The sequence below is a fragment of the Enoplosus armatus genome, chromosome 3 (genome assembly GCF_043641665.1).
Source record: "Enoplosus armatus isolate fEnoArm2 chromosome 3, fEnoArm2.hap1, whole genome shotgun sequence".
Lineage (NCBI taxonomy): Eukaryota > Metazoa > Chordata > Actinopteri > Centrarchiformes > Enoplosidae > Enoplosus > Enoplosus armatus.
The window spans coordinates 11,520,769-11,545,473 of record NC_092182.1 but is presented as its reverse complement, the minus strand read 5'-3'; the positions used below and the strand labels follow the sequence as shown (position 1 = coordinate 11,545,473).

The window sequence follows — 24,705 nt, the reverse complement described above, 5'->3', positions numbered from 1 at the left end:
GACTAAATTGTACAGAGGACCCCAAACAACCAGTATACTACATGTGAGCGGGCTATGTATTCATCAGACAGATAATTTGTTAACTTTCAGTCCAAACAGCCCGCACCGAGGCACACTGGGACCTACTTTTTTTTTGAAAATTTATTGCAAAATCTCCTGCTGCAAAAACAAAAAAAGCAACTTCGGGGTGATCGTATTGGATTAGATGCATGTCACTGATCCCCTGCCTTTTGTAGGATAAGGCAAGGAGCGGCGCACGTCCGAGAGAGGGGATATAACGGGATAAAGCGAGTGAAAAGACAAGAAAAAGAAAGCAAAAAAGTTGCATTGCCTGGTGTCCACGCATCGTCATGCCGAGGTACAACTTCTTACTGTGCTTGATGGTGCTCATCTCCCTGGGACAGTCGGGGAGCGACGAGCCCAATCTGCTGCTGCCCTCTGCCAGCGAGACGCCCACGGATGCCGGGCTGTCCCTGCTGGACGAGGACGCCGGTTCCCACGAGTGCTCCGCCTGCGTTTGGAGGGAGCAGAGCAAAGTGCTGAGACTGGAGACTATCAAGTCTCAGATCCTGAGCAAGCTGCGTCTGAAGCAGGCGCCCAACATCAGCCGGGAGGTGGTCAATCAGCTGCTGCCCAAGGCGCCTCCGCTCCAGCAGCTCCTGGACCATCACGACTTCCAGGGAGACGCGTCGTCCCAGGATGAGTTTATGGAGGAGGATGAGTACCACGCCACCACGGAGTCGGTGATCACCATGGCCTCTGAGCGTGAGTAATAGTTTACAACCCAACAATATTGTCTCCAAATGCGTCATGCGCGTAATTGCGGAGCAGATAGGTTCAAGTGACTCGGGCCTGCTGCTGTGGACAGATTCAAGTCACTGACCTAACCTACTTTTTGTGAGAGTCAGATTGGGGCTCCACTCTGTGTGTCTGAAACGGACTGATAAACTTAGACAAATGACTCTGGTCAGCTGTTGGCCACGGCTGTCAAAATAGTCCAGGGGTACGCGTTAACCTGATAAATCAATAATCAGCAGCACAGAGAGCTTCGTCACTCTGAGACAGACAGCTCCAATATGGCCTGATGAACTTTTGTTTTCATGGTGGTGATGATGATGATGATGATGATGATGATGACTGAGGCCTAAGTCCTGCTGGAGCAGTGTCTAATATTTAGCTGCTCAGCCCACCTGCTGTCATGTTCAAACCTTCCCTCTTCCAGATGATGTTTTTTTGTGTTTGACAGGAAGTAAACGCATGACAGACGCATTTGAATGTCAAGTGCATTATTAATGATAATGCAGCATTTGGCCGGCAGTTGCCAGTTATCCTTATATGTCTTTTTTTTTGCATAAAGGTCCTGAATTCTGGAGTTATGATCACGCTCGTGAGGCCCCTCTGATTATTGCCCTCTAACAATTTGCTCGCCCTCTTATAGTTTCCCATAAATCCGCAGATAAACCGCAGGCAGGCCCCTTGGAGACATTTTATGAAATTACTGTTGAACCCTGGCAGCTGTGCTCTATCGGTCTTTTATAGGAGGCTCTACCGGTTTCCCTGCTGTTCATCGCAGTGAGAAAAAGTGTGTCCAAAAAGCTGCTATTGTTCCCCTCATGCAGCGGCCCCCCTCGGCCGCACTTGCCTTTTAAATGCGAAGTTTATGGGCGCAGCTCGGTTTTTTTTTCACCACGAGTACACAAAGACAGAGAATCACTTAGGGTCGAGGGGAGTGTGTGACCTTTTCCTGGCGAATCGCGGGGTTCAACAACATTTACACACGTAATATATTCTGCACAAGGCGGATAAAACACACTCCAAATAATCAGGGTTTTTTTCACTCCACGAGTGAACAAAGATAAGCCTGTGTGCAGGAGGACTTTGCCCTTATGTGTTGCCTGACATTGTTAATTCCTCATTATAATATCTATCTATCTATCTATCTAGTTTAGAATTTGTTAAAAGAGCCTCAGTTTCTTTTCTCTCATCAGTTACTTTTTGGAGAAACTGGTTGAGATGTATATTTTGATATCTTGTAGTTTAATAACTCCTCTTCACCTGTCCTGACAGACCCACCTGTCTGTAATCGCAGCAAATCAACCTTCACTTGCCATGTTGTTGTAAGCACAGGCTCACGTCTTCTGAATTTTACCTCCATCTTTCCTATTCCACCACTTTTAAGCATCTCTAGTAACCGTTTTTTAAATGTCTCTGTGAACCTTGTGCACGTCTTGAGAATAGTTTCTTCTCAGAGTTGTTTTTGCCCTGGACTGATGTGAGTGATGCAGTTCAGTTTATCCCGAAGGAGTGAAGCACACAGCTGATGTCTTCCGTCTCACAGGTGACTTAAGGAGGCATCGAAAAGCATCTGCTTCATCATTTGTCAACCATTGGCTTTATGTGGCTGTTATTTTTAGGACACCTCCACAACATAATCAGTATGTTAGATCCTTGTTTCCACTGTCTCTTTATCTGTCTGCCTCCCTCTGTTTCTATTTTTGTTACTTGCTCACAAACACACATACAGGATGTATGCGACACATGCTGACACTGAAGGTTTTCTCTAATAACTACAGCTGTTATCTCTCTGATGTGCAGATTCTTCACTCTCCACCTGTAAATACAAACAAGATGAAACTCTGTATGTTTAACACACTCATCTGTACATTACAAGGGACGTCAACAACATCCTCAAACTATGTTTTTGACTCTTTGCTTCCCATCCTCTGCACGGCCACACACAACACACACACACAGACACCATGCAAAGTGATTTGATACCTTCTCAAGTCAGATAAGGGCGTTAAGCTTGTCGCTGGCTAAATGCGTATTTCTCCCGGCCTGATGCCAGCCAGAGGAGCTAATGACTGACATTACTGCTGTATCTGTCATGTTACAGCACTTCCTCTCTGCTCTGTTTGCCTCATCTCTTTACGTCAGCTGCAGTTTTTATCATCTGCTCCTTCTCCACCCCCCTCCCTCCCTCCCTCCCTCCACCCCCCACCTTCCTCCCCTGTTAGCCCCCTCTCTCCTTCCTCTTCTTTTCTCCAGTACTCATGGAAGAGTTGAGAGAATGAGTGCATCTCTTTTTGCCTGTGGCGCCTTAGTGATCCCACAGGATTAAAAGTGCCTTTTTCTGTCTCTGTGATAGAAGGAGGACTTCAAACACTATTCCCTGTGCACCTCAAACCCAATCACCCTTTCACGGTCGCGCACACTGCCTTTGATGGGCCATGTGGGTTCACACAGTACATACTGAACTGGACCTGTGCCAGAGTTGCTTCTTAGTATTCACTCAAGGTACGTGGGTGCCGCAGTGGGGGTTGAGAGGGTCCATGCTTCCTGGTCTCTAATTACTATGAAATTTCATGGAAAAGTACAGCTATTTATATCATAGTGCGGCATTAAAACATCTCCCTCCATACAGTGTGTTGTGTAGGTAACTGCTCCGCTCGCTGTTCATGCATAAAGAAATGACTCAGTTTGGAGTTTATCGGGGTCATTTTCTAGTGCAGCATTGCGATTGAGTGTTGACATTTGCATTAGCAGCTTAACTGTTTTGAGTTGGTGTATTTATTGATTTATGTGTGTAATTGTGCACAAGCATGCGTGCAAAGTGTGTATTTTGGAGCTCCGTTTGTTTTGCCCGAGGTGGGGTGAGGATTTGACCCCACTAGTCTCCCATTTGTCACCTGTCCAAGACATTTAGACCAGACCTTCCTCTGCCATCGCTGACCTTTCTTTCTATCTGTCTCTCTATGTATGCTTTGATGCCGATGAACCGCACACTATTCAGCTGTTTGATTCAGCAATATTAGATACTAAAACCAAATTATTCCACCAGAACACATCAGGATAAAGTGTTGAAGAGAAGTGGCACCTCTGTGGAGTAAGAATACTAATCTATTGTTGCACAAGAACTTCATTTAGGCTGTTTGTAAAATTGTATTCTTGATCGTCTTTGTCTTTGGGTAACCTTGTTTTCTGTGCTGTGACATTTTGAGTAATTTGGGGATTGTCCAGTAACAAAGAATCCAGCAGAGAGCAGCACTTGCTTACCCTCCTCCATGTCTTTATTCCATGTTTAAATTTTTATTCTAGCGAACAGACGTTGCAGTGCGTCCAAATCTCAGGAAATCCGTGGCTATCTGCAAGGAAAAACTTTACCTTTTAAAGAAGTGAAAACTGAGGTTTAGTTCACTTGAAACATTTCCAATGACCACTCAGATATTCTTTAAACGTCTCACTTTGTTAAACTATTCTATGCCCACATTTTGTGCTGCCCATGATGACTGTGTGTAGGCTTCCTAGCATTAGGAAGTGCTATACTGGTATTGTTATGTAATCCTGTTAAGATGAGGCTCATTCAGTTCAAGCACAGGCTTATACAACTCTTGAGCACATAAAAATGAACATCCCCTCACATGTATACAAATCTATACAAATTTCCACATGTGCACACTTGTGTAGACACAAGAGGATGCTCTCACACACACTCACACACACTCTCACAGTCACACACACACTCCAGAGAAAAGTTCTCCTATTGACAAAAAGGGTCACAGAGTTCACAGCTATGTGATATATTGGAAGAGGAGACTATTAACCTCATCGGGTCTCTTTCTTTGGCAGCAAAGACGAACCGGTAGTAACTTGAACACTTATCCCCCACCACACACACACACACACACACACACACAAACATGCTCACTCACACACTCATCCACTAACCACTCCCACAAAAAAACAAGTCTTTTATAGTGTTGACCCTATAAAAGGGTCATTTCCTGAAGGTGCAGGAACCATAAAAATTAAGAGGGAGAGCGCTAAAAGGACAGAGCAGCAGAAGCCGGACCGTCTTCAGCTCACTGGCCAATGTTTGCTGCAAGTTGATGACTATGTGAGGTTTTTATAGATTTATTTATTCCATGGAGGTCTCAGTTTGACGATGACACCTGTTCTCCCTGTGTAGTTGCTGGCATCAGTTGAAGGAAAGATAAACTTTGGTGTTGAATTGTTTGGAGGCCAGGGGGGCACGACCGGTTTGTTTAAAAAGAAGTAAAAACTTGAGAAGGAAAGGTCTGTAGGACTGTAGAAATTGCACAACATACTGTCAACTTTATGGCTAATAAAATTTCAAAGGGACCAGAGTCTATTAATACAGGGACAAAATTTACCCAGGACCTCAGGAATCTCACTCCTTCCACCCTCCTTCCCCTATTCCCACGCTCCCATGTACCAGTCCCTGCAGCCGGCCTTTTCTCTTGGCATTTGGGAATATGTTGCTTTGGAATTTAATGTATGCTTCACCAAAAATACAACACTGAGAAGTCGGGAGAATGGATGTTAGACTGCATTAATATCAGTTTGGAGGCACGGCTGTGCCAAAAGATTTTTTTGTCTCCTTATCAAAAAAAAAGACGATTTCACTGCTTGTGAGCTCCTTGTTGCTTCTTTAACCCTGTAAAGCCTGAACCATGAAATAATTGCCAGAAAATTCTAATTTTATGAAACTGGAGTGTTTATTGAACCTTCTGACAAATTAAGAAAAAATAAATTAAATATCAATTTGCATATATGAGTTTTAATTTGTATCATTTTTGTACAAAAACATATAAAACACAACATTTTTAACCCATTAAACTTTGAGTTTCAATGCCATCCTTTCTCACATCAGGGGGCACATTAGAGGTTGGCCTTTTGCGGGCGGAGGTGTTCCTCCTGCTTCTGAAGAGGATAGTGGTCTGCCACACTTGATTTTGCCCTTTCCTGCACTTGTGAGAGAGGTGCCAACAGCAGCTTGAAACCTTCGCAGGGGCATGGGTTTCTGCCTGGGCTTCAATTTCTTCTGGTGCACTGCATGTGTCTGATTATATACGTCAGGTTTTTCAGGGAAAAAAATATCACACTGATGATGTAGAGGTCTCAAAAACTCATGTATCAAATATGATACACTTGGCGTTACAGGGTTAAAGGATTTCAAAGAGTGTGATCGAGTGACGTGCACCATGGCTCATGCTGCGGGTATGGAGGGGGGTGGAGGGAAGAAGGGAGTGAGTCCGCAGGGAGCAACAAGCAGCCCAGTCCTATCCTAAAGGGACAGAAATCGTGGAAGGGTTTTATAGGTACAATTAAAAAGACCTGAAACAGATGTTACGTTTCACTAATAAAGGAAATAATTACTTCACACCAGTAATTAAGCCCTGCGTAGGGACATGAGTGAGGAGGAGGGGAGTGAAAAGATAAAATGGAGATCATTGAGGGGATTATTGTTGATGGATGCGTTCAGGCTCTGTGTGGTCGTGTGCGAGGAGCTGCTGAGGATCAGTTTATGGAAGAGTCCATTAAATCTAAGAGGCGTTTAAGCAAAGGAAACGCTGCATGGGCATAATGCTGGATCCCATGAGACAGCCACTGTGTCGGAAAGAAGCACAATTAACAGTGGATTACCTCACGATTATCTACATGAAAATTTAATTAGCCTCTTTTCCTGCCGCAAATGAGAGCAGCTTCTCCGCTGTATTTATCACCTGTGGTTGTATTTCTGCCTGCCGTACCCACATCACCCCAGGAAGTTCATTATGGAAGTCGTGAAAATGCATAGCCGAAGTGATTTCTTCAGGGAGAAGTTTGATTTATATATAATGTACAACACAGATTGATGAAGAGGAGCTCATAAAGGGAAGGATAGATATTTTTATGTTGCTTAGAAATTCTCTAGGAAACGGTAGAAGAAAATGCTTCCTAGAGGGAGGGAGGGACCGATCTGGTTACACTAACTTTGTCTTTAGAGAAAACTCTTCCTGAGGCTCATTTTTTTGAGCATTTAATGTGATGAATCTAATCAGTGGTCGACATGGAGCTACATGGAGCATAATAACTACATGGTGCTTCTCTGTGTTTAGTTTGGAAAAGTTATCAGGCTGCTACCAGAGAGGCTTATGATGTTTCATGTGATAAAAGACGTAGAGGATAGTTTTGTCTGTATCTGTATCATCTAATCATTGGTTTGTTAAATACACTGGTTTCAGGGTTTTAAGGGAGCATTATCACTTAGTGAGAGGGATAAATGTGGGTGTCATCTGCATAATTGAGATAGGTGTAAGTATCAATAGTCGTCTGCCATGTCAAGAACACGGGTGGAATGGGGGCAAATTTCTCACCTCCGTTCCCAGTAGCGGTGCCTCCAGGTTGGTCGTTCATTCAAGCAAACGCAGCTAGCTGGGAAGCCAGTGAGGGATCATGTCCTTGTCGATGCACTAGTGACAAGATTCAACCTGCTGGTCCTCTGCAACCGACTGAGGCAGCATGCAGTATGAAGAAATTATGAATTCATCTCAGGCATAAAATGCGCAATATGAATAATTTTATGGGGGAAGAATAGATGTTAAGACTAAACACATGATTAAGGAGATTTTGTTTGCAATATATGAAATTGTCATGAAAAACAAAAAACTACTAAGACTTATCTATGTTATATTATGTGGATTAAGATATTGGTGCAGCAGCCTCATTGTTACTGTAATATAAATGATATGCAGCTGTTCTCAGATGATGCGTGGAAAGTTGGACCTGGTTTATCCTGTATATAAATGTAATACTCTTTCAAAAAGTAACTTTGGATAAAGATAAATGTTTAAAACTGATCATGTGAAAAAATCAGTGATCATGTGAGAAACATCAGAGGTCAAACTTTAACAAAATGTGTCAGCCAGTGGTTATACAGTGTGTGTTGTTGTAGGTCACTTGTAGCATGTGATAATGTGGAACAGGCTGATAGATGGCAGGTGGGTTTATAGAAATTTGCTCCATCAAACAAGACAAAATATAAAATCTTTTTGTCATTTTGCTGAAACAAGATGCAGTTTAAACAATAATCTTTCTGCTGTACTTTTCTTTTGTAACTGCTGAGATGGACAAACCAAGTGAAAAAACAGTAATTCATCTTATGATGGCGTTAACTAACCAAATTTTTTTTAGTTTCTGTTACAGAGTAAACTCGTGCTCTGTCATTTTGTTTTGTACAAATGCAACAGTCAATAAATAAGTTGTAAAAGACCCAAACTGTTGATGTTGTTGTTGTTGAAATTCATGGCTATTGTTGTCCCTTAGGCCAACCAGGCTTCTGTCATGCACAGTTTTACAGGTTTCCTTGGTAACATTAGTCTTTAATACAACGACCAGCGGTGGAGGTGTAAATGTTGTCCTTATATAGCCAGTTTAGTTATTTACATTTAATCAACAGATGTATGATGTTAACCAGTGAATTAACTCAGCTGTTAATTTAAGAAATATATTTCACATTATCACCATGCTCAGAGACATATGGTCAGCCTGCAAATCAAGAGATGATCTATGTTACATCTGTATGAGTGTTAAGCTTCTATCAGCTAAATAGTAATGGTTGAAATTCTAACCGTATAATTACTCAGTCGCCTCTCAAGTGTTTATTCGCTTCCTTCCGTTTCCCATCAGTCACCTCTGTGCTACATCTCCCTGCTGAAGCCTTTGCCTCGGGCTTAATCTCAAAGGAGGGTCACTGCCAAATTGAATGCCATGCACACTTAGGTAAACTAACACACATTTCAGATAAAGAAGAGTCCAAGACTCAGAAATAAAACTAATTTTCAACAACTTAATATTTAGTTTGCTGTATGTTCTTGCTGATTTAGAGGGTAGATGAAAAGTGAGGGAGCTGAAACACACACTGTCACTACCCTGGTGTATTTTGGGAAACTTGGAAACTCTCAGTAGGTGAAGAAAATATAAATGTGAATAATGTTAGCATAGCAAATGTGAAATCAATATTAAAAACCACAACATATATATAAACAACTTTGAAGAGAGCTTCATAATAAACTAAATCAGAATTACTACTTCTGATTGACACGAGTTAACAGCAAAAGTAAATGCTTATTTTAGTTTTAGTCTTGTCATTTCAGTTTAAAGAGTAAAATTTACACTGGCTGTCTCTGTACTTTTGTACTGTTGTCTTAGCTTTTCATCTTGCAGTCGTGTTTCCTTTATATACAAAATAACCTGATGGCACTTCATTCAAATAATTCATAATCTTGTTTAGATGTCCGCTTATACCAAATGTGTAAAAAGTTTTGGATTTAACTTTCGAACACAGAGCAGAACACTGTCCTCTGACGTTAACGTCTTGCATGCATGTGTGGATGCACACAAACACAAGCGGTGAGACCCCAGCATGCTTCCTGCTGTCCAGCTGTCCACCTTATTGCAGTTCACTGCACGCTCGCTCTTTTCATCCACTGTCCCCGTCCTGCTGAAGATGTCCCGCATACGTTCCCCTTATAACACAAACATACATAACCCCAACACTAAAAACAATGAGCTCTGAGCCTGTCTGCCGAGGACGGTCAGTTTTGCAGCTTGCGTATGTTGTGTGTTTATGTGTGGCTGCATGTTTCCATGTGTGCGCATGTGTTCACTGAGCTAGAACAGGGAGCATTAGGAGGTGTCTTTTGTTGCTCCTGGGGGGCTACTGTGCTCAGTCCTAATAGGAGTCTTGTGCCTGCCGTTGTCCCAGGGGAGGGCTTCTGAATGAGGGGGTCTAACTTCACACACACACCCCCCCCTCCTCCTCCTCCATCCCCAGCTCGAGTCCGGCCTCCCCCACCACCTTCTCCCGTCCCTTGGGACTGGCCGAGAGACAAAGAGGGAGTGAGGCTGGGGTGGGATGGGATGTTTGAGGGGGTGCACTGTGGCCCCTGTCTTATTAGAAGGGTCGTGAACGTGTCACGATGATTAATATGCCGAGGTGCGTGGGGATACCCTAGAGTCACATTTATTCAACATGAAGGCTCCCAAACACACACTCACCACAAAATGGCACATTTGCATTTCCCATTAAAAAAAGAAAATATAGATATATATGCAAATGAAACTCCTATCTAGGTTTGTACCATTATGCATTATCCATTTGAACATTAACAATAAGTGACCATTTCTCTCCCCATCACCTCATTTTAGCTGCGGATTTTCACCCGATTGGCACATATTACGGCACGTGTATACAATCTGCACACGACTGCCTTTCAAGAGTTTGGATAAAGAAGTGAAGTGTGGAGTTCATTTTTAAATTCAGACTGACATCATTCTCTGTAAATTCATAGTTTAGTTGACTTTTTTACTGAAACAAATATGATCTTATAAAAAATATAGTGAGGTTGCTAAAGTTGTTAGCATGGGGAGGCCCGAGCAGCTCAGATATCAATCTTCATCAAAAACAGTTGAAACCTTTGTTTTGCTCTCTATCAGTTATCTTTTCTATATCTTGTGGAAATCATATATAGATAAATACCCATTTGACTTATTAAGCATCTACCATTTTCACCATACTGCCAACATTTAAGCCCCTCACTCGTCACATGTGTTAACTATTCATTATATAACTACACCTTAACTTCCCCTCTCCATCTGTTTTCAACAGTTTAACTGGCTCGTGCTCCTGTACCCCCCTCTGTAACATTACTGCATTTGGTTATTAAAAGCATTTAACTTTGAAACAGGCTGCGGTCGTATTAAAATGGACAGATGGCATGGTGAATAAACCCTTATATTCTATATGTCTCCCCTAACGTACATGTATAGGAGGCTCTGGGCTAACTATGGGACACAGGTACCCAGGGAGTCCACCAGATGTTTGATAGGCTCACCTGCAGGCCTGCTGTGTGCTGGCAGTAAAATTCATGCGCTGCATATGCTGCAATTATACCACAGGGAAATAAGCTGCTGTAATAATGAAGTAGGCTGGAAACATGAGGAGGAAAAGCAAACAAGCCTGTTTCCTTTGGAAAAACACAGCCTCTGTCCACACTTACGCACTGGTTTTTACATTTTAAGTAAAATGAGAAGAGCATTATTGTATAGGAACTAGTTTCTATCTTCATCTTCAGTTTGGCCAAGGAGAGAGGGGTTATTACTCCAGTAGGTGGTGCTAAATGCAAAATTAGACTTTACTGCAGGATTGAAATCAGAGTGTTAAAGCACTGAACTATAACTGAGCAAGTTGTTCAGGAAATTAAGCCATAAAAACAGTCCTGCAGTTGGAGTAAAACTGGGATTGTTCCAATAATAATGTGTTATGGCAGCAGGAGCAAAGTTAGTTTAGGTAGAAGGATTAAATGTCCCGTTGGTTTTCTGATCTTTACAAGCTAGCTTTGCTCGTTTTGCACAAGCAGAGCGCTCTGCCAAGACGTGGGGTGTAATTAAGCTGCAGGCATTCATCCTCCGTGGTTTGCCTCTCACTTGCACTTACAGGATCTATAAAGGCACAAATTGATTTCACCTATCAATGCAGGCATTGTTTAACATGACGTAGCTCATGTGTTGTGCATGTGTGTTTAATAACCGGGGTCCTAACTGGATCACGGTGTACGGGCCCTGCTTCTCAGATTACTCCTTCTTAAGAAAGGCCTCTGCTCGAGAAACTGTACCGTTTCAGCTCTGCAGTGTTTGGTGGTTTGATTCTTCTTCTTTTTTTCTTCTTCCAAGAACTCAACAAAAGCAATAAAAAAAGCTGTTTGCGAAGGAGGAGCTGGTGTGTGTCGGTCCCCATCTGCAGCGATTAAAAGCAACAAAAAGTAGTAATCACAAGTAAACCCCAAGCAAACTGCCGAATCATTCATTCCCAGTTTTGTGCTGATGAGCAAACACAACACCACCCACGTTAATTGCTGTGACCCCAGCAACCCACCAGAAGGAACATTGACATATTGTTTGTCCAGCGTGAGACACTGTATAATTTACACTCACTAATGACTGTCCCTGGAAATACAGGCTGAAGGACCACGTCTGTCCCTGGCTTGGCCCTTATTCAATGTTCGGCCTGGACTCTTCTAATGGATAGTCCATCTGTACCTCAGTGAATTCATATCCCTCAATGCATGCCCATAATTCAATTACAACATTTGTTTAGTGTAAAAAAAAAAGAAAAAAAAAAAGAGCCCACTGCAGTGTTCTCTATTGGTCAATTGAGGTTTGATAAACAATTCACGATTGGCTGGAGAATCTCCTCCCTAATCAAAACAAAAACAAACTGTGGCTGATTCAGCGCTGCTGTGTTTCTGAGATTTTAAATGATTCTCTGGTTTAAAGAAAAAAAGGCGTGTTGTGAAGAAAGACATATTACCATTGCCATAGGGTCGACCTTGACCTTCAAACTCAATCTGGCTATTAGGGCAGCCCCTCCCCAGCACCCCCTGAGATGTAAAGAGGCTGACGGTTTTGACCCCTGATCCCATTTCTTAACTAGGCTGAGGTGCCAAATAACCTTTTGACCCAGGAAGCATTTTCAGGTTGCCTGAGCAACCTCAGATTTGGCAATGATTGACAGGTCCATACAGTTTTTGTTTTTTTTATCTGCTTTTTTCTAAACGGTGGAACAACAACACTCCTCTGCAAGATAAATGACAGAAGACGACAGTTTATTTTGCTAAAATCCAGAGTTGTAACATGTCAAATATGCTCAGAGAAAATAGGCAGATTAGATATTCTATTGTACTCAGTTGGCACATTATTATGCCAGATAGATGCAGAATAAATTTCCCTTAATAAATGAACGCTTTACATGGAAATGAACGTATGAATGCAATGGATGGATGTCATTATATCAGATGGAGGTCTATGTAAATGAACCATGTGCAGATTTGACATGTGGTGCAAATCACAGAAAACACCAGAGCCGAGGATCATGACAGGAATAAATCTGCCTATTTTAGGGGATGCCTTGTGTTCTTTGACATAACCCTTAATCCACTCCCCAAATACATTTTCAGCAAGGGTGAGCCACTAAAAAAAACTTTAATATTGCTAGTCGTAATGTTAGACCATTTCATTATGATTGACCCAGGGGAATCTAAGGTTACCATCTGGCCACTGGCCACCATTACTGATCCTTGTTTTAATATGCAAATGTATCTGTTTGTCCAACCTTGATGTAATCACAAATATAACCTGACTGAATGGACCAAACGACAGGGCCATGTGCACATATGATAACCAACAGCCTTCATGCAGTCAGACAGAGAGTCAGTTTACTGTTTTATAAAGAAACATTGATTATCTTCTCTGGGTTTGGACTTTTCCTTTACATATACTACATGGACTCAAACTCAAGGTGTATGTTAAGTTTTTAAAATTAATAATTGATATTCATCACAGAACATCAAAACTTGGGAATACATCTAGAAAACTAACAATATCCCATGTGGTAGTCTCTGGCTTTATGATCAGTGCGCAAAACACATGCACATTTTTCTTGTCAAGGTCCAAAATACTGCAACTGCGATTTCTGCCTGTCAAGGAATTGCAGCACTGTCAACCGCTCTCTTTAAAATGTCAACTTTATCACATCAGGAAAAGTACAACGTTTTGAGCCCAAAGTGCCTTTCCATCAGGTGCAGATGAATTAAACAGACACAGTTTTAGTCGTCTATCATTTCTCTGTGGCTGCTTTCATCTTTAATGTAGCCATGTAGCTTGGTGATGAATTAAAGCACAAAATGTACACAGAGGAGTCAGTGTGTGTTCCAACTTACACTAACTGTACCTGCCTTTTGACCACTGTCTCTCGTTTCATGCAGAATATAGTATTTGTTAGTATTATAGAGGGGGAAAAAAGTTTGCACTTCAATAATAACACTTTCCCATTCGCTGTGTGAATTTATGACCGCTGTGCTAATGGTACTTACTCAGAAAACTGCTGCGAGATGTTGATTCTGTGTTCCCCTTTGGGAGTAAATTCTCTTTTATCTTCAAAAGTCCTCGCTCGGCTCTATTCGAAAGGATCTCTTTCAGTTATGTGGCAAAATATGATCGCAGCTATTAACAATACTTGAATCAGAGTGTCATGGTTTGTTCATTTTGGCACACACACTGAAGCAAAATGCATGTTGTGGTAGAGGTAAAGGAAAGTAGGAAGATGACAGGAAATGAGGGGAGAGAGATGTGGGATTGACGTGCAACAAAGGTCCCTGGTTGGATGTGAACAGGGGATGTTGGGATTCATGTCTTGGGTCAAACACTGTTTGCGCATGTTTGAAGTGCAGTTTTGAGTGCTATTTGAATGATGATGATCTTGATGATATATGTACACAGTATACTGCGCTTACAGTACATACAGTATGTAAATGTAACTGTCCTCTTTTCTCCAGCGGAGCCCCTGGTGCAGGTGAACGGAAAGCCAAGCTGCTGCTTCTTCAAGTTTAGCCCCAAGCTGATGTTCACTAAGGTGCTAAAGGCCCAGCTGTGGGTGTACCTGCGACCGCTACAGCAGACCTCCACCGTTTACCTGCAGATCCTCCGACTGAAGCCCGTCACGGAGCAGGGCAGCCGCCACATCCGCATCCGCTCCCTGAAGATAGAGCTCAACTCCAGGGTCGGCCACTGGCAAAGTATTGACTTTAAGCACGTGTTGCAGAACTGGTTCAAACAGCCCCACACCAACTGGGGAATCGACATCAACGCCTTTGACGAGAGCGGCAATGACCTGGCAGTTACCTCGCTGAGACCCGGGGAGGAGGGGCTGGTAAGGACCCTCAGACCTGTCCCTGGGGTTGTGGGGGGGGGTTAACTTCCATTGTAGCTCAGATCTATGCAAATTATCTCTTTTGAAGCAAGTTATCAGATTTGATGTTGCCCTGCAATATTCGTCTTGCACCCTTTATGCTTTATATTTGATCCACAGCAGATTTTGAAAAGCTCCCGACCATTTTTAAAGCATTTAGATTTCTGAATATTGTTTCTTACCTTCTGGACAGCCACTGTTAATTTCAGTAAAGTGAAAGTACTGACATTAAAAGCCATGTTTTGAACCACGGCCAATGCAGCCAGCAGCTACTCTTCTCTAAAAGCAAAAATGGTTTCAAACAAACCTGGAACCAACACAATGTTTTCTTTAAGCTGCATTCATCCTAAATCACACTGTAAGGAGAAGAGAAGAGCTTCCCTCACAGGTTCCCCTTAAACACAAACATGTGTTTGTTGTATTAGTGAAAGACACTGATTGTAAATCTCCACACAGAAATGGATATACATGTCTTCAAAAGTCAAACATTTAATTTGTTATAACTGTTCATCTTTGAATTATGTTTGCATGTAGGAACATGATGAGTGCTGTATTCTGTGTCATTTAAAACTGTGGACATACAACTTAAATTGGGAAGTTTATAAACCAGTCTCCTATAAAAGCATCACATGTATTTTCGACCCTAAACATCAGCACCACAGCACTCCTATTTGAACATGTCAGTCATGACCACGCTATATTTAGTTCAGTCCAGAGAAAACACAGCTGCTTTGTTTGGATCAGCCTTCACCAAAGTCATCACTGCATCTTCAAGTCTGCTGCAAACTAAAACTGGTGCATGTTATCTGCATCATATGTGTGACAGTCAGAAATTCTTCATATTTTACTTCCATAATTCCTCATTTTAATGTGCACAGACAGATATACTGTATATAAAAATAAAGTAGAAAAGATTGTGCTCTTTTGCAAAATGTGAATGGATCCAAAGCCAATGTTCCTCTGAATAGTTTGATCGTTCCTTTAAAGATTTCCACCTCAAGCTGTGGATCATTTAGCCTTGTGTTGAAAGGATGCTCCTGGGCCTCAAACTCTGAAACAGGATTTGAAAAATGTACTGGCTCTGTGTCTGATGTAATGGATGGGTTTGCACGGATGACTTCAAACTTCAGTGCAAAGCAAAACCATCCGTGAACCATTAATCTAGTTAGAAATCCCGGAGTTACTGCGACTGACAGTTACATGCAACATCTATGTTGAATTATGTAGGTCACTCATCCCAGTTAAGCAACACCAAATATTTACCAAGTGGTCATTTGGGTCAGATCTTCACAACACATATCAGAGGTCAGCTCTGGTGTCTTGGCCAATAAATCGCTGCCCTCTGAGCACACAGCAGTGTGCAATATTATTCTTGAACAAAAAAAAGGAAAAGATCAAAAACACAGGCAAGTGTACCAAAATAAAACAAAACACAACAAGCAAAGAAAGAGTCAAACTCTGCTTCTCCCTGATCCTCTGGGTCTTTTTTTCTACAACAAAAGCCCTAAAGGCCAAGCTGACATGGTCTCACCCCAACGGTCTTTCAGCTTATTTCCTCTTTTGAATGCGTCACAAAAAACTGTGCTCGAGCCCAGCTGGAATCACTGTGGGGAGAGGAAGGCTTTGTAAAACAAACATGATGGAGTAAAATATTTGATCCGCTTGCTTTGCCCAAAGGTCAAGGTTATGGTAGCCTGCAGATGACCTCCCGGGTCATGGATCAAATCAAGCATAGAGTCAGCCATCGGCGTTAGAAAAGGCTGCTTTCTATCAATGCAGCTTTGAATCGGTGCTCAAATGCCACATTGTGTCCCTACTTTAAAAATGACAAATTCATTCATATGTTTTTGTGAAATATCAGATGTGTGGGTTTTAATTTTATGCAGTTTTGAATATTTTTCTTTGTCACTTTGGCTCCTTTCAGGTTGTCCAAGTGTCAATGTTATAGTTTGGAGAAAACACTGGTAGCCATTAGCAACTGTTAGTAATGCTAAGCTAAATCAGAGAGTACCTCTTTTTAACCAACTCTCTAAGCTGAGATGTTTGTGGACCTCAGATAACTACACCTAGTTGAGTAAATTACAACAAATTTGTAAACTGTGGCTCAGAGTCAAGTGTAAGTAAGACATGACAGCGAGCACAATATCAGGACCCAGGAACTGGCTCATCTAAATGGAATGCAGTCGTTTTTTAATGTTATCAATTACGCCTGTGCTTTTCCTGCCATGACAAGCCAAAAAGTCTATTCTGTTGTCATGGTTACTAATCAGATCCGATTCTTGCTTTACAAAGCATTCAGCTGTGGAGCTGACAAGATGGCGTTTACTGTATTCATTCAGATTTTTAAAAGTGTGACAGCAGAGTTGTAAAAAGACATGAAATCAACGGGTTCAGCTTACTATCAGGAGTAGTATAACGTTACATAAATTCAATCAATAGAACTGATAAACATCTGGTGTCTCTGTTGAATGCAATGAAGTACCGGGCTTGATGGAAAACTACTGCACTTGTGTAACAAGTTGATTTTTAATACGCCTTTTTCACAGCAGACATTTTAACTTGTCATTTTAGGAAAAGCACAGGTGTTACTAATAACATTAATGATGCCTCTGTTCTTTCAAGTGTCCCAGTAAGTCAGTGTGACAGTGTGAGTCTGCATGCACAATACCAGGACTGTGAAACTGAAGCAGCTAAATGGAATTCAGCCATCATTCATTTTATTATTTACACCTGTGCTTTAACCACTGTGACAATTCAAACAAAGCGGTTTATAGTGGATCATTAGTTAGTGTTTTAGTATTGAAGAAATCATTCATTTTGTACCTGAACTACATTTAAATTACTGGAGTAATTGGCCAGAAAGTATTCCTAGATGTGTTGAGAGAAAGGTCACAACACACCACAGCTACTTAACATGTTGAAACAGGAACATTTAGGGTTTTTGTCATATTGTTAATACCTCTGTATGGGATAACCTCCTGCTATCTTATTTTAGTGCAAGTTGGTGTGATTTACTTCATTAGCAGCAGTAACAGTGAGAATAAGTGATAGAGCTGCTTGAAGGAGCTCAGTCTTAAGAAGACTGTTTTTTGCTTTGCTAAACTTTTCTTTGCTTTGAAGAGGAAAAAGGCTTTCTAGCAGCTACTATCTGCTTCATTTGATAAGTGATCAAAACAACATAATGTGAAAAGTCACAACATAGCATCAAAAATATCTGTCAGGATCAGTCAGGGTATTATTGCTCCAAATAAGACAAGGCATAGTCAACTGTGTAAAAACATACACAATCGTCTGAAGTTTTAGCTTGTTTTTTCAGTACAGTGTCTTGGGCCTTATGTTTACCAAACAGACAAACAACCTCATATAATCGCATATATTCAAATTTACATTTTTATTTAATAAAGTTTCTCTCTCTTGTATCTCTCTGGGATAGTTTCTATCTGGAAATTACAGCATTAGAATACTATTCACTGAATACTAATACAACCTGTTTATATTTGTACTACTACTGAGGTGTCAGAGGAAGTCCAGTTTGTAGTCCAGTTTCTGTCATTTCGTAGGTTAGCTGTTAGTGTTTGTGTCTTTACTTGAAGAAAAACAAATTCTATATGCAGTCCTCCTCAGGAAATGGGATGGGATGCAGCCATTATTAATGTTATTAATTACCCTTGTGCTTTTTTACAACATGTGAAGAAACCAAAGAATCCCCCTCACTCTGGATCACTTGTATTCATTTTATTAACAATGTTTTAGTACTCAGACCTTCATGAAGAAAAATGTATATGCCACAATATGTCAATATGTCTTCTGGGAAAAAAGGTCTATCTGTGTGTAGCTAAAGCTGGGAGACGATTAGCTTAGCATTAGAATATTAGCATTTTTTGGCAAATAACTGCTGGGAGCTTCCCAAAATCTTGTTATTGCTGTGAGGTTGCCAATCAACAAACAGAGACACTGCACAGAAATAGTTACAATACGTAACACACTTAAGTTTGTGTAAAGATTAAAACAACAAGTCACAACATGTTAATTTGTGTTGGTGGGCATACTTTTAAACTTTGGAAAGAGCCAGGCTAGCTGTTTCCTCCTGCTTGCAGTCTCTATGCTAAGCTAAGCTAATAACACCCAGTCTCTAGCTTCATAGTTAACACACAGACATGAGAGTGGTATCAATCTTCTCGTCTCATTCTTGGCAAAATAGCAAATACGCATATTTCCCAAAATGTTGATGTCCTTTAAGACTTTGAGTGGTGATGTCATTTACTGTACATGTTTTTAATTGTGGTGGACAGAATTGTCACTTCTCGTCAAATAATTTCCTTAACTGATATGTCAGCCATGTTGTTGCTGTTGTTCTCTTATAACCACCTCTTTCTCTCTGTCCTGCCCCTCCTCCCCCTGATTCCAGCAGCCGTTCCTGGAAGTGAAGGTTCTCGAGACGACCAAACGTTCTCGGAGAAACCTGGGTCTGGACTGTGACGAGCACTCCACCGAGTCTCGCTGCTGTCGCTACCCTCTGACTGTGGATTTTGAGGCGTTCGGCTGGGACTGGATCATTGCCCCCAAACGCTACAAAGCCAACTATTGCTCCGGCCAGTGCGAATACATGTTCATGCAGAAATACCCGCACACCCACCTGGTGCAGCACGCCAACCCCCGAGGCTCCGCAGGGCCCTGCTGTACCCCGACCAAGATGTCCCCTATTAACATGCTGTACTTCAATGACAAGCAGCAGATCATTCACGGCAAAATCCCAGGGATGGTGGTGGATAGATGTGGCTGCTCTTAGGCTGTAGGGGAGACGCACACTTGTGTACAGCCACCATCGCATCAAACCACCCAAAACCCTTACGGAGCTCTCCCGTGGCACCAGAACCCACTCCTCGGCACCAGATTTCACTTTTGCTCAGCCACAAAATCATCCCACTGGGTTTCCATTTTTCCAGTAATTAAATTGATTCTAACTGTAAAAAAAAGTTATAAATGAAACATGAATCAAAAAAAGGACTGAGTGATGGAAATACAGTACATTATGAATGATTTAAAGAGGTTGTCCTGGAGCAGCTTCAGAAAACGGTAAATGAGACAAAACTATGTTATAGAGTATGTGTTAGTTTTGTGGGTTTTTAAAGATTTTGTTTTTTAAATGGCATCTTTGTGAAATGTCCAGGTTAGTGGATTGAGATGACAGGAGACATAAGCATTTACAATATTTTTAACGCAGTTTCAGTCCTACGGTGAGTTTGGGAAAACTTAATTTCACAGATACACTTATTTACGGGTGAGATTTGATCCACAAAAAGAGTTTGCAAGGGGGCATGATCAGAATTATTTTGCAATCCATCACTTTAACAAAAAGAACAAAATCCATGCTAATGTGAGGAGGGTTTACCATTAAAAATACTCTTAGTATATATCAAAAATCTTGTTTACAGATGTTTAGAGATGTGCTCTAGAGATGTAAAGTGTTGAGGAGATCCAAAACCAAACCTATACCCTCTATTAATGTATAACACCCCAGTGTGACATTCTCGAGTATCTACGAAACCTTTCACAGTTACTTTGATCTTTTTTTATTTGTAGTCTTGTAAAACTCAAAAAGGAAAAGGGAGAGAGAAGAGGTTATACTATTTTAACTCTGTCTTTCAAAGCGAATACATTAAGCCAGTATAGCTATTTCTGCCATTCTGTAAAAGTAGATAATACAGATTTAGGTTTCGCTTGCACACTAAAGTCTAAAACAGTACTGTAATGTAGATGCACTCTGAAGTCATTCGGCGCCGCCTGGGAGAGGAGGAGGAGCAGGGTCCTGCAGGATGACAAGAACACGACAGATTTCCTTTCTTCTATGTAACAAAGGAAAATACACTTTAACACCTTCAACTTTTACATTCAATGTTTAAAGAGAGAAGTAAATGCACTGTTTCATAACTTGAAGAGGCCTGGGACTGAGCATGTAATAACAAACAGAACACAAAATCGATGTAGATTTTCACCATGCTGTAGCCTGAAAATAGCACAAAACATAATTACAGTATTATCATTAAAAGTTTACACATTCATACTTACAACCGTGTTCTGCGTAAAAAAAAAAATACACATAAATTAAAAAAGCTTCATTCCTCATGTCAAGCCAGTTCATTCACATTTTCTCTTACTAGTTTCAGAAAACATAGAAATAAAAAATGCAAAATCCTTAATTGCAGTACTGTACTCAGAAATAACAACTTTATGAATCACAACAAACCACATAAAAAATGAGAGAATGTTACTCAACCACTGACTTTAGCTTAGAGAAGATATTTGATTGCGTTTTGAAATGCCCCCATCCACCTTCACCTCAACTGTATCGTCGTTATCATAATGGAGAAAATATTGTTAGTGCTTGAACACAGAGTAGATTAGTACGCTTGAAGTCTGTCTTTGTCTCCTGGATGTCAAAGCAAAGATATCCTTTTGTTGTAAACGAAAGCACTATGCTGTTGGATAAAGGAAGAGCCTTCTGACATTATATATAAATGATATATGTATATATTTAAAAAAAAAAGGGGTACAAAAACCTTTTTTGGGGCACTCTACCTTACCAACAATAAATTTTGCACTATGGGACGTTCATGGCGTGAGGAGGTAAAGTGTTGTTTGTGTTTTACCAAGCACAAGAGAGCTTGTACAGTATAGGATAAAAAAAAAAACTATTCAAGCTTCTGGTGATAAACCATAAACTAGAGAGGTTATCACTTCTTTTTGATACCATCACGCTTTCCTGACTTTTGTCCGAAGCGGGGGCCTGTCCATACACTCACACACTTCTTCTATCCAATCTGGAACCTGGACGTACTGTACCAGCGGCCTGAAAGGCCTCCTTGCCCACTTTGGGTGATAAGTCATGTGTATAATAAGTGTCTGGATCAATAAACATAGAATGCTTTAACTGGAAATGGCCCGCCCACCAACTTTAATCTGTTACCATGTTAGAGAGACTACGTCCTTTTGACTTAAACAATGTGTCGACTGTCTTGTGTAGACATGTTTTTGCCTTTGTGTGTATTTTAAGTGAAAGCACCCATGTAAGTATGGGAGGAGTATCCAGGGATTGTTAGCCAAAGTAGAGGATGACATGTTGTGTGCTGTAACTTTTGTGATCGCAGGAATATGCTAGAACATTTCAAAGGGAGGAAAAAAGCTGGTTTAGGGGCAGTGGTTGGAAATAATTCAACTGGTCAATTGTCTATTTATTAATATTAATTACAATGCATTTCAAAGTCTGTCTACCTCACTTTAGCCTTCTAAAAACCTTGCTTTTTTAAATTTGTCATCCATTAATCTGTGCAAACATTTTACCCATAAGAACCCCAACCCCAACCCCCCACCCAACCCGACCCCTGTGAAAACCACAGGGTCCCCTTGCTCTCAGGTTCAGATTGAGTTATTGACAGAGTGACTGATGGTAGCGGCTCTGGTAATGTGTGGTCAAAAGAAATAATTAGCTGTGCCCACATCTATGGCTTGTTGAGAAGTTGCATTTTGAACTTTAGTGTTTGTATACTGGTATGTGTGAGAGTGTTTTCATATAAATATATGAGAGTAAGAAATCTCTATGTAAATACCTACCCAAATGTTGACATTTATGATGTTTTGGACAGGTTCACCGCTTCTAATGTTTTTCTCACTTTCCCCCTTCATTCCTCCGTTCTTTGTGTAGATTTAAAAAAAATCACCCCAACTTTGTAGTTTAATGGTTGTGCATATGAATAACTGTTCAATTGTTATTTTTGCCTTTTGTTGTTTATTTACTGTCATTTTTCTTTTGTACAATAAATCATTTATTTAGCTTATGGGATTTGTTGTTTATTTTTCGCTGAGTCCGGTCAGCCTGCTCCCTACCTGGACTGGGTTTCACCAGCTATTCATAAATCCATACATTTGTGTGAAAAGTCCAAGTTGTTAGTAACCAGCTCATTTCAAACTAGTGATTTCCTAACTTGGGTTGTACCATTAAAATTAATAAATTAAATTAACTTTCATATAAAAACATAAAAGTGGCTATAATCAATATTTTTATATCAACAATGGGTCACATCACTACTTGTATGTGAAAGCGGTCACTCGTATTGATGAAGCAAGAGACTTATCACCCGCAGTTCCTCACAGCTCTAGGAAGCTTTTTTGTGTATTTCACCACATTGCTGTGATTTCAAAGTTAGCAGACAAAGTTAGCTGGTGAACATATTGGAGCATTTAACAGCTAAAGAGCCTGATAAAGCGCGAATATTGGACTTAAATACATCAGGTGGCCAAATTCATGCAAATTTTGCTCCATCTGCTGCAGGTGTAAATAAGCAAGTGACAGGTACCCCCTGACAATATGTCAGTATTGTGTTCACAGCTCGTTTCTGCTACCCCCAAGTGGCCAAAAAAAAATCAAATGTCTTAGCTAGTAAAGACTTCAGTAATGTGTACATTGGTTGCTAGGAAACATCTGTAGTGTCAAAAGTAATCAACCATGTAGATAAATAGATAGGTAGTCCCTGTAGCTGGCTGCAACTTCCAAAAAATAAAAAATGTTTTTGTAGGTATGACTTTGTTTTGTGCAAACATACAGAAATATGTGTTTCATAGTTAGTGGAATGCAGTTTAGAAGGAGAAATCATGCTAATCTAACTGGCGGCATTTGCTCTTGTCGTCTAACGTAACATTACAATTTGAGGTATTGTTTTGTTTTTTAAATACAATTCAAATTCTTTCCAGTTTATATTAAACAGTCTTTTGATCAAGTGATAGGTCAGATGTATCAACCATGCAAATCTTTACTCTTCAATCTAAACAGGTCATATATTAGCAAGCTAAGGTTAGCTTTGTCAGTTGGCTAATCAATGCTACGGTTTCATGTAAGTTCAAACTTGGCTTTGTTATAATGTGTTTACTGAGTGAACATTTTCTCATTATTAAATTAAAACCATACAAACTTGTTATGTAATGTTATTTATAGTAGTTGCAAAGTATTTGCTCCCACTAACTGCCAGGTGTATATGCTGACAAGTATATCAATATACTTGACCTGTTCAGACACATCTGACCTAGGCTGTTTGATGGGATTTAAACTGAGATTTAAATCACAAAATCACAAAATAATGACTAGTTTGAAACAAGCTAGTAGCTACTAAGAACTTCGAATTTAGTACAAATTTAGTAATGGATTTATGAATAGCTGGTGTGACCCAGTCCAGTTACACCTGGAAGTTACTGGGTGTAAGTATTTTGTAACAACTTTTTTTGTAAAAACTAGTTTGTTCAGTGCAATCCATAATTTAGTGATGTGTAAATCTCCAGTTTGTAAACACTTAACTATGCTAAGTTTGAAATTGCTGGTGCAACCACCTCTGCAGCCATAGTATTTTAGAAATACTCCAATTTTGACCAAAACGAAAAAGACCTCAAAGATCTCTTTTTTTCCATTATTTGATTTTTCTATTTTTTTGTGTGCAGTCATACTTTGTGTAAACTATAGTCTATTCTATCAAGATGAATGGTGTTTTAAAACAGGAAATGCTGAAGTCTTTATATATTTATTGTTTTGTTTTCCTAAAGGTTGTCAAATTTAAACATATCGAGTCACTGTAATCAGTTTATACACACATATATATATATATATATATATATATATATATATATATATATATATATATATATATATACCCACAGGTTGCCCTCACACCTTGAGAAGCACACACACACTTCCTTAAGCCACCAGTGGCATCCTGATTCTTGGAAAACAGTGACGGACAGCAGAGGTGGCAGGAAGCAGATTCACCGCGAGGCTAATTGGTGAAAGAGAGCGTTCAGAGGACAAAGGTTTAGTGTTGGGGTTTGGGTTGCCATTATTTGGATGTCATATAAGATCCAGCCTGACCCAATTAATATGCCACCTGATAGGAGGGCCTCTCATCAACCTAATTTAGAGAATCAATAGGGGACAAATGAGAGTGAGAACGAAGCTCTTTACGGATGCAAACAGACAAAGACCACCCAGTACAAGCTCGAGGAGACTGATGCCAGCAATGACATAAACCTTTTGACAAATCCTCACTTGACATAAACAAACATTCACACAGTCC

General features: G+C 40.5%; 1 protein-coding gene across 1 annotated transcript; it reads left to right on the top strand.

Annotated features, from left to right (window-relative positions):
• The first annotated feature begins 350 nt into the window (after window positions 1–350).
• Window positions 351–19,379, top strand: LOC139283458 (growth/differentiation factor 11-like). The gene is made up of 3 exons (XM_070903469.1): window positions 351–765; window positions 14,178–14,551; window positions 18,999–19,379. The coding sequence occupies exons 1-3, from the start codon at window positions 351–353 to the stop codon at window positions 19,377–19,379; spliced, it is 1,170 nt and encodes a 389-aa protein (XP_070759570.1).
• Window positions 19,380–24,705: the final 5,326 nt, after the last annotated feature.